This window comes from Engystomops pustulosus, chromosome 2, assembly GCF_040894005.1.
Source record: "Engystomops pustulosus chromosome 2, aEngPut4.maternal, whole genome shotgun sequence".
In the NCBI taxonomy this organism is placed as follows: Eukaryota; Metazoa; Chordata; class Amphibia; order Anura; family Leptodactylidae; genus Engystomops; species Engystomops pustulosus.
The window spans coordinates 134,214,035-134,228,288 of NC_092412.1; the positions used below are offsets into that span (position 1 = coordinate 134,214,035).

The following is a 14,254-nucleotide window of genomic DNA, read 5'->3' on the forward strand; positions in this document are numbered from 1 at the left end:
AATAAACGTAAAATAAAAAAGGAAATGGCAGACTGTGCCTAATTGAAATACAACCCCGGGCCCTAATAAATTTTCCCACTTCGGTCTTTGCGATGGATATGTGCTTCACTAAGCGCAAAACACAGCGGTCGCAAGTCTCACTCCAAATTGCTCACAATTTGCTAGTAGATGCACTGCAGCAAGTACAGCCACCAGCAGATCAACCAGAAATCAAATATATATAACGCTACTGTAGGCGTAAGTAAGCCGTTTGGATTCTCCTATGGCTATTTTCTAGCCAAGTATGAAAGCACACTACTATGCCAGATGAGATGACGCTGAGTTATGAAAAAAATAAACGTAAAATAAAAAAGGAAATGGCAGACTGTGCCTAATTGAAATACAACCCCGGGCCCTAATAAATTTTCCCACTTCGGTCTTTGCGATGGATATGTGCGTCACTAAGCGCAAAACACAGCGGTCGCAAATCTCACTCCAAATTGCTCACAATTTGCTAGTAGATGCACTGCAGCAAGGACAGCCACCAGCAGATCAACCAGAAATCAAATATATATAACGCTACTGTAGGCGTAAGTAAGCCGTTTGGATTCTCCTATGGCTATTTTCTAGCCAAGTATGAAAGCACACTACTATGCCAGATGAGATGACGCTGAGTTATGAAAAAAATAAACGTAAAATAAAAAAGGAAATGGCAGACTGTGCCTAATTGAAATACAACCCCGGGCCCTAATAAATTTTCCCACTTCGGTCTTTGCGATGGATATGTGCGTCACTAAGCGCAAAACACAGCGGTCGCAAGTCTCACTCCAAATTGCTCACAATTTGCTAGTAGATGCACTGCAGCAAGGACAGCCACCAGCAGATCAACCAGAAATCAAATATATATAACGCTACTGTAGGCGTAAGTAAGCCGTTTGGATTCTCCTATGGCTATTTTCTAGCCAAGTATGAAAGCACACTACTATGCCAGATGAGATGACGCTGAGTTATGAAAAAAATAAACGTAAAATAAAAAAGGAAATGGCAGACTGTGCCTAATTGAAATACAACCCCGGGCCCTAATAAATTTTCCCACTTCGGTCTTTGCGATGGATATGTGCGTCACTAAGCGCAAAACACAACGGTCGCAAGTCTCACTCCAAATTGCTCACAATTTGCTAGTAGATGCACTGCAGCAAGGACAGCCACCAGCAGATCAACCAGAAATCAAATATATATAACGCTACTGTAGGCGTAAGTAAGCCGTTTGGATTCTCCTATGGCTATTTTCTAGCCAAGTATGAAAGCACACTACTATGCAAGATGAGATGACGCTGAGTTATTAAAAAAATAAACGTAAAATAAAAAGAAACTGGCAGACTGTGCCTAATTGAAATCAAACCCCTAATAAATTTTCCCACTTTGGTGTTTGAGGTGGATATGTGTGTCACTAAGAGATAAACACAACGGTAGCAAGTCCCCCTGCAAATTCCTCACAATATGGTACTAGCTGTACTACTAGTGCCAGCAAGCCCAGCCACAAGCAAATAAAAAAAAAAGTATAACGTTATTGTAGCCCTAAGAAGGGCTGTTGGGTTCTTGTTGAATCACTCCTGCCTAACACTATTCTAATAGAACACCCTATCGCTTTCCCTAACCAGCAGCAGCTCTCTCCCTAGCGGCATCCAGACACAGAATGATCCGAGCAGCGCGGGCAGCGGCTAGTCTATCCCAGGGTCACCTGATCTGGCCAGCCAACCACTGCTATCGACGTGTAAGGGTACCACGTCATGCTGGGTGGAGTGCAGAGTCTCCTGGCTTGTGATTGGCTCTGTTTCTGGCCGCCAAAAAGCAAAACGGCGGGAGCTGCCATTTTCTCGAGCGGGCGAAGTATTCGTCCGAGCAACGAGCAGTTACGAGTACGCTAATGCTCGATCGAGCATCAAGCTCGGACGAGTATGTTCGCTCATCTCTATTAAAAATAAATTAATAACAGAGTACTCAAAAACTACTTCATCAATGAATTAATAAATAGGAGATTAGTTATAAAGTTGACATAGAATAAAAAGAAGGTGGGATTGGCATAAAAAACTCTGTTGTGCCATTTTCTTGTGGACTTTGATTTTACTGCTTTCCCTGTGCATTACAATTGTAAATAATTCAAGGTTGTGCCACAACCGGCGTAGAACTAATGTTTTAAATAGATGTGATTTTTTTTCCAATTCCCTTGTTTAACCGAAAAGCTGCTAATGTGAAATAGAGCTACAGCTGGTCTAGAACAGGCATCTCACTGAGCCTGTCCAAGCACACTGGGTGCAGCTGAAAGACTTTTATTGGATAAGCCAATCCTTGCTTTTCTGGCACTGTACAAATTAACCCTTGGCAAACTATAGCTCTGCCAAGAAAAGAGCTGCAGTGTCATCTCAGGCGTGCCCAGCTAGACTTGTGGGCCCAAGTTCTGTGTGTAGCATGGGGAAGATAAAGTGACAGTTTACAAATCTCACCCTGCCTCTGAAGGGGGATACATTACCCACAGGCTCTTCTGCACCGTTTATTAATAACAGCGGAGTCAGTTTGTGCAGATGAAATGTCCAGTCCAGAGGAGGAAGAAGAACACTCCCAAGAGAGGAGGTAAGATTTTACATATAACTGCAACAAAGCAGATACTATGGAGTAAGAAGTATTAACAAGGTGAACAGCAGGTGAAAGAAAAGGTGCAGTAGCAAGCATTGTATACATTGTATACCGAGGCAGAATAGACATCTACACAAGATGACAACATAGGGATGTATAGGGAATCTAGAAATACATGCTGGAAATCTATGCAGAGAAAGGCAATACCGGTATATAAAATTTGCTGTGGCTGACAGCTTCTATAAGTAACCGCACAAATACTTCATGTAATGGCACACAGGCAGAAGATCAGAATTAGCATTAAGAAGCAATGCATTTACAAGTCAGCAGAGAAAGGAAACCGACATTAATAGATGTGATAAATAATGTCTCTTGTGTGTAGTATGGCCTCCATTAGTTGAATATACAGTTAACTGATTTTCAATTGTAAGATGGAATCATTACAGAGCTGGTAGCTTACAAAATAATGACTCACAAGAAATAACTACAAGTTGGGTTTAGCTGAAGTCATATTGAAATTCCCAATTTTTGAAAGACTTTAGATAACATGAAGAACATTTTTTAACTTTTATGAGAATTTAAACATAAAGCGGTACTGATGAAAGTTGATTTCTGAATCTGCTGGCACCGAGGAAAATTTATGCCATCAATGCTGGTCTAGACTTACAATGTTACAGTCTTGAAACCCACAAGCTATCCCCTCTATTCTATCACTCCTGCATTATCTTCCTCATACACGTTTATTTGTATTATACTCTATATGTGATGTTTGGTGGAGTGGTTTTGTTTCCTTTATTTATTAGCTTTTTAAGTGCTTTATTAGTTATGAGTATATATGCATTTCTGAATGCTAAAAGGCAGTTTCATTGAATAAAGTTATTGTCTGTTATTACAGGGAACTTGCAGATCCCAGTGCCTCTTTACCAGTCAGTGCACATCTGTTGTCCCTAGAGGACATCGGGTTAAGGTTCCAGTATTGTATCGCAGCTGTGGAAGACTTGGAAAGGGAAAGAGATGAGCTCATACAAGAGCTAGCCTTACTTCGGGAGCCCTCTTTGGAAGCTGTACAACAGGCACATGAAGAAGTAGTGCAAGCATATGGACAGAGGGCTCGAGCAGAACTGGAGAGGGACACTTTGAGGGAAGAGATAAGAGGTATACGCCGCAAATTGTTCCAAGTAACTAAAGAAAGTGTTGCATGCCAATATCAACTTGAAACTCAGCAACAGGAATTGGCTCAGAAAACATTAGAACATGGAGAACTAGAGACTGTTGCAGCTCAGTTGACAGAGGAGCTTTCCCAACTCCGGACTACCTTTACTCAACAGACACAGGAGGAGGAGCAGCGACTTAGGGCTCCACAACGCAGGCGAATTTCACGTGAACTTCAAGAAAGGAGACGACTTTCTGCAGAGCTACAAAGCCTGACTGAGGAACAACATAGTACCTTGCAAGACCATTATGAATCCAAACTTCTTCAACTTTTGGAGCGTGCTGAAAGAGGGACAGAGGCCCTAAGGCAGGCACAGGAAGAGTTACAGAGCCTAAGAGAGGAATTAAGGCCCCTCCAGGGAGAGGCCTGCAAGCTACAGGTTCAGAAATGCAGTCTACAAGAACAAATTCATCTCATGAAAAGGAAGAGGGATGAGGAAGTGCCGCTATATAGGGTATGCTATGGATTTAGAAAAAGATTAGAAAAATACCACTTGTGAGTTGCTAAATGGATCTGAGAATTGTGCATATGCAATACATAATATTGATTTTTAGGTTGGACATTTTACTAAAGTCCTGATCACTTCAAACATGCAAAGATTTATAAAAAATATATTTGTTGCCTAAGGTAACCAATCAGACCACAACCTAATTTTACAGACTTGTATATCTGAAATTAAAATCTGATAGCTTATAGGTGGTTTGCAGTCACAATATAATAATGAGTATCAGGCCTATAGCTAATTTCCTCTTGTTTATAAACATTACAGTTCTTAAAAATTATATAAAATGTATTTTTATATGAGAATAGCCTATACTATTGCCTGTAATATTGCTAAATCCCTATTTTACTTGTATGAAGTCCAGGTGCATATCTGAAAAATATTTCAGACATATTAAAGCAGGTAATAACAGTAAATTTTGTAATATACTTAATTCTCTAAACCTTTTCTCTGCTCTTTCTCCTGTAATGAGTGGTTTATCTGAAAGCCTTCAGAGGTTGGTCCACTTTGAACAGATAAGCAGGCTACTGTTTAGCTCTATCCATACCTAGAGCATATTTCCCTTGATGACTCAAGGGCATTAGACTATCCGGGGTCTGTCTGTTGATATTAAGAAACATGACACACTTTATTAGGTTCCTGAGCTAAGTGGCGTAGGAGACAGAAAGCTGAAACCTAAATAAGGAAGAAAGGCAGGGGAAAAATAAGTACACAGGAACATATTCCTTCAATAAAGTACATTACAAAGTTTATCATATGCACTAATGATTTATACATTTTTAAAGTTTAGTTAGATTTTAAAGTGGTTTATCATAGTGATGACCTATCCGTAGTAAAGGCTCATATCATTGACAGGTTTACATCAGATTACCTTATTGTCATTTAAGGTCTATCTTTCTATTGGAGAGATACAGAACCTTTTTGTTTAACATCAGTTAAAATATACTTACATGTAAGAAAGGGCCCCCACTATCATGCTTGTATTTGTGAAAACAGAAAAAAATAATGCTCATTTTATTGTCAAAATACACATCTGATGACTGTGTTGGGAACATAGAACTCCATTGACTCAGGTATAGAAAGCATGTCTTGGAGGCAGATGTACACTGCTGCTCAGCATCCTAATGTTAGATATACAGGTAGATACCAGGTATAGCCTAACACGTCTTACCCCCAAATTCTTTTAAATGTCTCTCAAACTTAACATTAACTTCTGATAACCTAAATACACTTGATGATACAACCTATTTATATGTTACTTGTTGGCAGAGACCTATAAAACTTCCTTTCACACTTTCTCCCTGCCCACTCACCATTTGTCCTTGACAGGCAAAACTGGGGTTCAGCTCAAATGACAGGAGAAAGCCCAAGTAGTGACCTCTTATATTCCCAATTTAAGTGGCAACACATACCTGAAAATATACTTGAAGCCAAGTCTATTAATAGCGGAGTGAGCTGCCTTCCAATAAAACTATTTTGAACATCAATCAAGAGCTGTATTTTCTTATGGTTGTATTACTTAGTTCATTCTACTAAATGATGTGACATGGACACTTTATATTGGATAGTCAGATGTTTTTATTTTATTTACCTATTTAATTTATTTAATAATCCCAAACAAATAACTAAACAAAACACTACACAAGTGGTCACACACTAACATATAACTTTGTACTGCACAAATGATGGAATGATAGTTCAGATTTTGCATGACTTTCACCAAAGGTTTCCATATGAATGTTGAAATTAAAGGACATCTACCACCAAATTACTGGTGGTAGCCTGTCCACCTAATCATGCTCGTTAACTAAGAAGGTTACGTAAGCATGAGCGCCTTAGGTTAATTTACATATCTTTATAAACTTATTTTTCTTCTTAGTCTTGAAACAAAGAAAAGGAGTGTCGGCAACCCCCTAAAGTAACTAGCATACAATATGTGGAGAGTCTACCACTAGTAATCTGGTGGTAGATGACCTTTAAGTCTCGTAATCTACTTGCATTCATAATTGACTTTCATATGTGGTGGTAGAACATACAGTCTACAGATATTGGAGGTAGCTCCTCCATTCAGCCCATTCCCTTCCATTAAATCTGTTGATAATAAAACACTCTGAAGGGAAGACCCTATTATGAACGTTGCAAAATTTAGTATGTAGCGAAAAAAAAAAGAATATGTAAGGAGGAGGAAAAAAAAATTATGAGAAAAATGGGGGTTGGAGGAAACTAAAGGAAGGAGTGAGTTGCAACAATTAAACGGGTTATCCGGGTTTTAAAAACTAGTGAGGGCCAGGCTGGGGAGGGCTATTTAAAAATAACAAACATCCACTTACCACTTCCGGAGCCGCCAATGACCCTTCGATCTGTGCCCCTGTTTGTTTACAGGGGCACGGAAGCCGCGCACAGGGAGCTTCCGGCCGCCTGGAAGCTCCCTGTGCGCCCTTATAATGAAACCGGCGTACAGAGAAGATCGGCCGCGGCGCGGGACATCGGCAGCACCGGACGATGTGAGTACATGTTTGTTATGTTTAAATTGCCCGCTCCAGTACTGCCCTCAGTAATTTGTAAAACATGGATCACCCCTTTAAGGTAATAACAGAGGTGGGGGTTTGTCATGGATTACAATTAGAGATGAGCGAGCACTAAAATGCTCGGGTGCTCGTTATTCGAGACAAACTTTTCCCGATGCTCGAGTGCTCGTCTCCAATAACGAACCCCATTGAAGTCAATGGGAGATCCGAGCATTTTTTTAATAAAACAGAACATTAAAAGAACAGTGCAAAAAAAAATATTCCAGATGTTAGCAGATGTTTTACTTGTAAGAACATATTGAAATAACACTATTCTTCACTTTCCAGGTGTGTGCGCGTGTCTCCCGCTAAGTTCGGAGATGTTCACTGTTTTTAATGTTTTAATTCTATTCTTCACTTTGCAGCTGTGCCCGCGTATCTCCGAACCTATCGGGAGACACGCGCGCACACCTGCAATGTGAAGAATAGAATTAAAACACTAAAAACAGTGAATACAGGACCATTTAAGTGCAGAACACATTGAAATAAGACTATTCTTCACATTTCAGATGTTCCGAACATCTCCTAACTTAGCGGGAGACATGCGCGAACACCTGGAAAGTGAAGAATAGTGTTATTTCAATGTGTTCTTACAAGTAAAACATCTGGAAACATCTGTAATTTTTTTTTTTAATTAAAATACTTTTATTCAATTTATTTTATTAATTTACTGCTCGATGTCGAGTCGGCGAGATACTCACCCGAGTAACGAGCCGGTCTGAGTATGCTAATACTCGACCGAGCAGTATACTCGGACGAGTATACTCGCTCATCTCTAATTACAATGTGTAGGTGGCTGATTTTAATAAAGAACTGGTTAAATCTAATGTTTAAAAACTTTCCCATGCTCCATCTAGGAACAGCTGCAAGAACTGGAGGACAGGAGAAGGGAGATTAGGATCTCAGTTGAGCTGCAGAAGCATCAGAATAAAGAGACTGAAGAACTACAGAAAAGTTTAGCCCAAGAGCTTGCCATCTACAAGTATGTTTCATAAAACTGTTTATCAGGGTGACATTATCTGGATCAATATTAAAGGGGAATTCTCATCTGAACATTGACATTTAATTCAATGTATCTCCCATACATACATTTCTTCAATTACTGATGTTATTAAAACAATGTTCCCCCTGTGAAGATAATTTTCCATAAATGAAGCCACGTTGTCCCTTAGAAACAAGATTGTTGTCCTTGGATGCAACTACAGCTGCTGGATCGATGGCACAAAGAGATTGTGTTTTCATATGAAATGGCTGGGAGTTCCTTTATGTCCCACAGCCTCCCTGTTGTAATGAATGCTGAATCCAGGTGCTCAGGTGCCTCAATAGTGCATGTCTGGCTACTGCTGCTAGGGTGGTTGTGTCCAAGGACAACTATCTAGTTTATAAGGGACAACATGGTTACATTTATTGGAAATTATCTTCACACAGGTAAATTTTTTAATAATGTAATTGAAAAAGGTGTATATATGGCAGATAAATTAAATTTGAATGCCTAGATAAAAATCCTGCTTAATGCTGAAATGTGGAGTGGGAAAGGCATACATTTCATCCAAATGGAGTTGTCTTATGTTGCATTTTCCAGGCCTCTGTACCTTTAATGACCTATGTATAACAGGGATCACTAGCCACTGGGCTGTGGATATTTTGGTACTATCCTCCAGCTGACTATGTGTAAGACACTGGGGATTAGTTCTTAAAGGGAACCTGTCACCACATTTTTAGTGACAGGTTCCCATGGAGCCCATTTAATGAAATGCCACCCTTATTTAAGCTAAAAATTGTTTCCCTAAAATTAACTTTGTTATCCTACATGGCATCAGAGGGGACATGTCCTGCTCAGCCGGCTCCTCCCATCTACTCTTCCCCATGCTTCCTCATGATTCATGTGACCAGGATGAGGTCATCTAAGGTCCTTTACCCAGTAACAGTACTTCATGTATGTATCAGATCACATGAAATCACAGCATGCCTTCATGGACTTCTACTCCCTCCCATGCCTCCATGGATGTATGCTGTGACTTCATGTGATCATACACATGATATAGATGTTAATGTTACTGAGTAAAGCAAATGTTACTGGTTAAAGGACCTTAGATGACATCACCCTGGTCTCTCAATGTTCTAGCAAGGCACCACGTAAAACATTTGACATGGCTTTTTCAACCTCTAAAAATATGTAAGCAGAGCTTTATATGTCTGTAATTGAATATAGTTGAATATTGTCAGACGGTCTTTAAAGATAACCTGTCACCAGGAACTTCATTTTCACTAAACACAGGTTGCAGAAGCCAATTGCAGCTGGATTGCATTCTTTCTGCATTCTCTGTGCATTTGCATTACAATATAATTGTGTGTTTTAACTTACCTTGCACCCTCATAGAATCATGTTCTGAATCCCAAGTTTGTTTTACTTTAGCTGCATTTTAGAAAAAAACATGTGATTTGTCTAACTCCTCAGCTCTCAGCCCCCAACTTTGTTCTCCTGTACAACTCCTACCTTCCACATTGATGTCAGCTCCCCATGTTGTGAGATCTGTCATTGTGTGAGTGAAAGAGCAGGAGGGAGGAGTTGTACATGAGCACAGGTGGGGGCTGAGAGCCCAGAAATGACAAGTCACAATGCAGCACAGGATTCTGTCAAATTAGGAAATGATCCCTTTTTGCTATCAATGTTCCTTGGCAAGAAATCAGATATGGCGAAGACCTCTCAGTAAAATGACCAAAAGGGTAGGTGAATGCGCCCTGGAAAAAGCCAACAAGACAAAACTCGAGTCGGGTAGGAGCTCCAGATGATCTGCAACTCCATTTTAAATTACTTTTAAAAGGCTTTTTATATTGCTCCTTTTGTGAGTATAATAAATACATTTTACCCTTCATACGAGTATTCATACCGGATATTGCACTATTGTGTTATTTTAATTACAGCACGGAGAAGCCGAAAAATATAATATTTGTAATTGAATCAGGTCCATTGGCAAATTCACTCAAGCTGCGATTGTGCACAGAACATCTAACAAGTGGATCCTTTTCCGTGGGTCTTCGTTTTGGGGAGTATCCACAGACGAACACACCTGAGCTGTCTGCACTGAGAGGTTGTTAGTGCTTTTCCATGCTAAATAGAGATGATCAATAATCCCTACCCTTTTGGTCGTTTTACTGGGAGGTATTGTGCTATATCTGATTTCTTTCCAAGAAACATTGATAGCAAAATGGGATCCTTTCCTAATTTGACTTTTTTAGGTGAGTGACTGCCACACATTTTTCCCCATTTATCGCCATTCTTTCAAATTTTAAATGTGGGTGGACTATTTTCTATTCATATGTGAGACCTCTGTGTGATAATTATCTGCGTAAAGTTTACAGGATTATGTCAGGGTGCAAGGTAATGAGGTCCCCCTCAGCTGTCTTTTTTCTGAACGGAACATCCCCAAATTTTGTAACCTGTCATTGTATTCTAGTCCCCCCATTCCTCGAATAATCGTGGTTGCTCTCCTCTGCAGCTGTTCCAGTTCTATGTCCTTTTTATACATTGGTGCCCAAAACTGTAGACAATATTCTGTGTATACTCCCCGTGATGTAATCGCAACAATGTATCCTTCTAGTGAGTTAACAATTTAGTATTATAACGTTGCATAGTAAAATCACTACATTTGCCGGAAAGGTAAGAGTCAACACAAAAACACTGAGGAAACAACATATATAAACATACAGGGAAATATACCGTATATGCCGGCGTATAAGACGACCCCCAACTTCTGCCCTAAAAATATAGAATTTGGTATATACTCACTGTATAAGACTACCCCTCTCCCAAATGAAAAAAAGTCTGCTTAAAACTTTGCAAAACAAACAAGAGAGCAAGTGCCTGGTGATCATAACTGTAAGCTGCGATATTAATGAAGATCCGACATGCTTCTGTAAGTGCCGCCTGTGACCCCCAGCTCTGTGACGCCGACCGCTGTGACAGGGCGGCTGCATTAGCATACAGCGCGCCGCCCCGTCAGCGCGTACTAAGCCTCTTCTAATGACTGTGAGAGGCGGACTGCCGCGCATGCGCGGCGGTCCCAGGAAGCGGCTCTCTACGCGCTGACGGGGAAAAAAAACACCTCACACAGTGCGGCCCTCGTATATCCGGCGTATAAGACGACCCCCCACTGTAGCCATTATTTTAAGGGGTTAAAAAGTAGTCTTATACGCCAGTATGTACAGTACACAGAATGTTCATATGAGCATAAACATTTTAATGAGATGAGGAAAACCCCAAAGGAATATATACCTCAATAAAAAAAAATGAAAGATCTCAAATTCAAACCTGACGGGGCTCTCGTACCCAATTTAAAAATCCAAAACGCCTCACATTTTAATTGGACCCTACGTATGTCCTCCTCCTCTTTTTCCTATGTTGACTTTTTCTAACCCAAAAAAACGAAAAGAAGAGACATCTCCCATGTGAACAGTGGCAAAATGCCTGGACGCTTTTTAAATTGGGTACTTTTTAAATCTGCTACAACATGGATGTCCCTTCTATTAATCTACGGCCCATTACACACCAACAAAAACTTGAAGTTTTAACCTTCTCTTTGCCACCACAAAGAGTTTATTTTTTGCTTCTCTCCTCCCAAATGCCATAATTTCTCTTATTCCATTTGCAGAGCTGTATGAGGGTTTATATTCTGTGGGGTATATAAAATCGCAGCAGGTCAGCAGATGCCTGTACATCATCGCCTGCTGGCCTGTTGTACACAGAAGCAGAGAAGAAGAGGAAAGGAGCAGGGGAATGTGAAAAAGTGAGCATGTGGTGTGTGTGTTTTTTTTTTTTTTTAAAAGAACGCTACAAAGAGGAGAGGGGGCCACAAAAAGAGGGAGATGAGGGGCCACAAAAATGGGGTAAAATGAGATGTAGTCCAGAAAATGTGGGGAGTCCACAATGAGAGGTAGAGTTGAAAGTGTGTCAGAAAAAGAGGGAGAGATGATAGAGGAAGATACCAGGGAACCCACAATAAGAGGGAGGTTCCAAGCAACAACATTAAGAGGAGGGAGGTGAAAAGGGGTACAGAAGATCAGGAGGGCCCACAATGAGAGGGGGAAACCAGGGTGGCACAATAAGAAAGGTGTGAGGGGCTATCATGTTGCACATGTGCTATCAAATGCTGGACCTTCACAAGATTTAATTACATTTTGGGTGCATCTGGAGAATCTGTTCCCTGATATCTGAATGCAGACATGCTTAGAGATAAATGCTTGCGTTGTGTAAGTAACAAAACGTGTTACTACTTACAGAACTCAAGCATTTAGGTATAAAAACATGTCTGTGTTCAGGGAGAGACATATTAGGGGGACCAAAAAAAAACCCCAGCACATTGGATACATATAGATGGCACTCCTGGCAAATAAATGTTGTGATACCCAATGGGTAATGTTTGTCAACAAGACTGCAGCGTGACCCGGTAGCTGGAAGACCTATGCCATAATCTGGAAATATTCAAGGGGGGGGGGGGGGGGGGATGGATTGTAGGACACAACTCTCAATTAGGGTCTTAGCTTATTTCAAAGATTGAAGTAGGCGTTTCAGGGGCAAACAGCTCCCTTCATCGGGTCCATAACGTGAGATGTGGAGGAGCATGAGGCAGAGCAGGACTGGATATAGCACAAGGTGTAGCCAGGCATGGCGCTGTGTGGATGAAGGTAGTCATGTCAAATGTCTGAACTTTAAGGAAGTATTACATTGGACTGTATGCGGATGAGATTGTTTTGTAGCAGATATTCATATTCCCAGAATACATCTTTAACCACTTGCCACTCTCCACTAGCACAGCATGGAGCAGATGCCAGTTTAGCTCTGCATCGGAGCTAAAGTGGCTTTCGGCTGTAAATGTATAACTGACATCCCCATGCAACACCAGCGGTCAGCAAGACTGAAGCATTTAAAGAATATATTCAAGCAGCATACCACCATCTATTTTTTTGTTTCTTGATCCTGTGTGGTACCATCATCCAGAAAATCAACTTTGAAGTGAGCACTAAATTGGTCATATAGAGTGAAAGAGGAGGAGGAGAGTTCAACACTGACGTTAAGAGAGGAGCTCTGAAAGCCTCCATCTCTGTCATAGAAAGAGAGATCTGGTTAGTGATGTCTCTAGAAGCAGTACCATGAATAAAAGTGAATGAGGCTTTGAGGAAGAGAGCTTGACTACAGTTTTAAAATCTATGCCACCTTGACTTCATACAAACAGTTTACACCTCACTTTAAAGTAGATTTTCTGAATGAAGTCACCGCACCAGGCCATGAAAGTGATCATGATCTGGAAAGTGTTCAGCAGGCTTTACAACATACTGGTAGTGGTTTATTACGTCAATTTGTGCTGATCTGTTCTCTCCAAAAGGCTGCAGATATTCCCCTGCTTGATTGCCCTCCAGCACTCACTGCTGTATATTTCTTCTCCCCATCTTGGTAGTCTCCATGCTGCAACACCTCAGAAGAACCATGAAGCAGAACTACTGATATTTAGATTCTAGATTGTATACAATGTATAACATGAAGTATCATATTTTTTCAGACTAAGACGCACTTTTTAGCAAGATTTTTTTTTTCTTGCTAAAGAGTGCCTGCGTCTTATAGACTGAAGGTCAGAAGGATCCACCACTCCCAGACCCTCCTGACTGCTGTAATGGAGATCGGTTGATGCCCTGATATAGCGCTGCACCCGATCTCCCAGTGCTGGTGGGAGGGGGCGGAGGTTTGTGTGCACGTGTAGAGCTGTGTGTGCTGTGCTGTAGTGCGACCAACAGGGATTTTTTTAAAATTGGTGTAAAACATTTTTCGTTTTTTGGAAGCCTAAAATGTGGAATGCGTCCTATAGTAAGAAGTTTCTTATTGTCAGAAAAATACAGTAGTCAGTGACATGCACAACATAAATTAAAATTACAACTCCATGGCTTTAAAATGGAGATTAAAAGTTAAATACTGAATTTTTTTCTTTATCATTCTTGCTATACTGAATTTTTTTTTATTACAGAGGTTGTCTTGAACTATATGGACAGTTATTCCAGATGGTTTCAAAAAAATGACCTTTTGAAGATCATGAACAGTCCAAATCTGTAACATTTGAAGCGGGCAGTGAAGCAGCAGCTGTGGCAAGGTCAAATTGAACACTTCTATCCAGCGTTCACAGAAGTGCCTTGCTCAAGTTTCAAAGTTGTATGAATATGTGGTTATGATTTCAAGCAAGAAACGGAGGCAAAACAAAGCTTTCATGTTAGTTCATGTTGATAGATTTTTACAATGTAGATTTTTTTTTTTTTTTACTATTTTCCACCATTCATTTGTTAAAACACATTAAAAAAATAAAATAAAAGCAG

The 14,254-nt window shown here is 40.4% G+C and overlaps 1 protein-coding gene across 1 annotated transcript; it reads left to right on the plus strand.

The window, feature by feature from the left end:
- The first annotated feature begins 2,324 nt into the window (after positions 1 to 2,324).
- Positions 2,325 to 14,252, plus strand: SYNC (syncoilin, intermediate filament protein). The gene is made up of 4 exons (XM_072136572.1): positions 2,325 to 2,610; positions 3,509 to 4,280; positions 7,753 to 7,877; positions 13,912 to 14,252. The coding sequence occupies exons 1-4, from the start codon at positions 2,567 to 2,569 to the stop codon at positions 13,961 to 13,963; spliced, it is 993 nt and encodes a 330-aa protein (XP_071992673.1). The 5' UTR covers positions 2,325 to 2,566; the 3' UTR covers positions 13,964 to 14,252.
- The last annotated feature ends 2 nt before the right edge of the window (positions 14,253 to 14,254 follow it).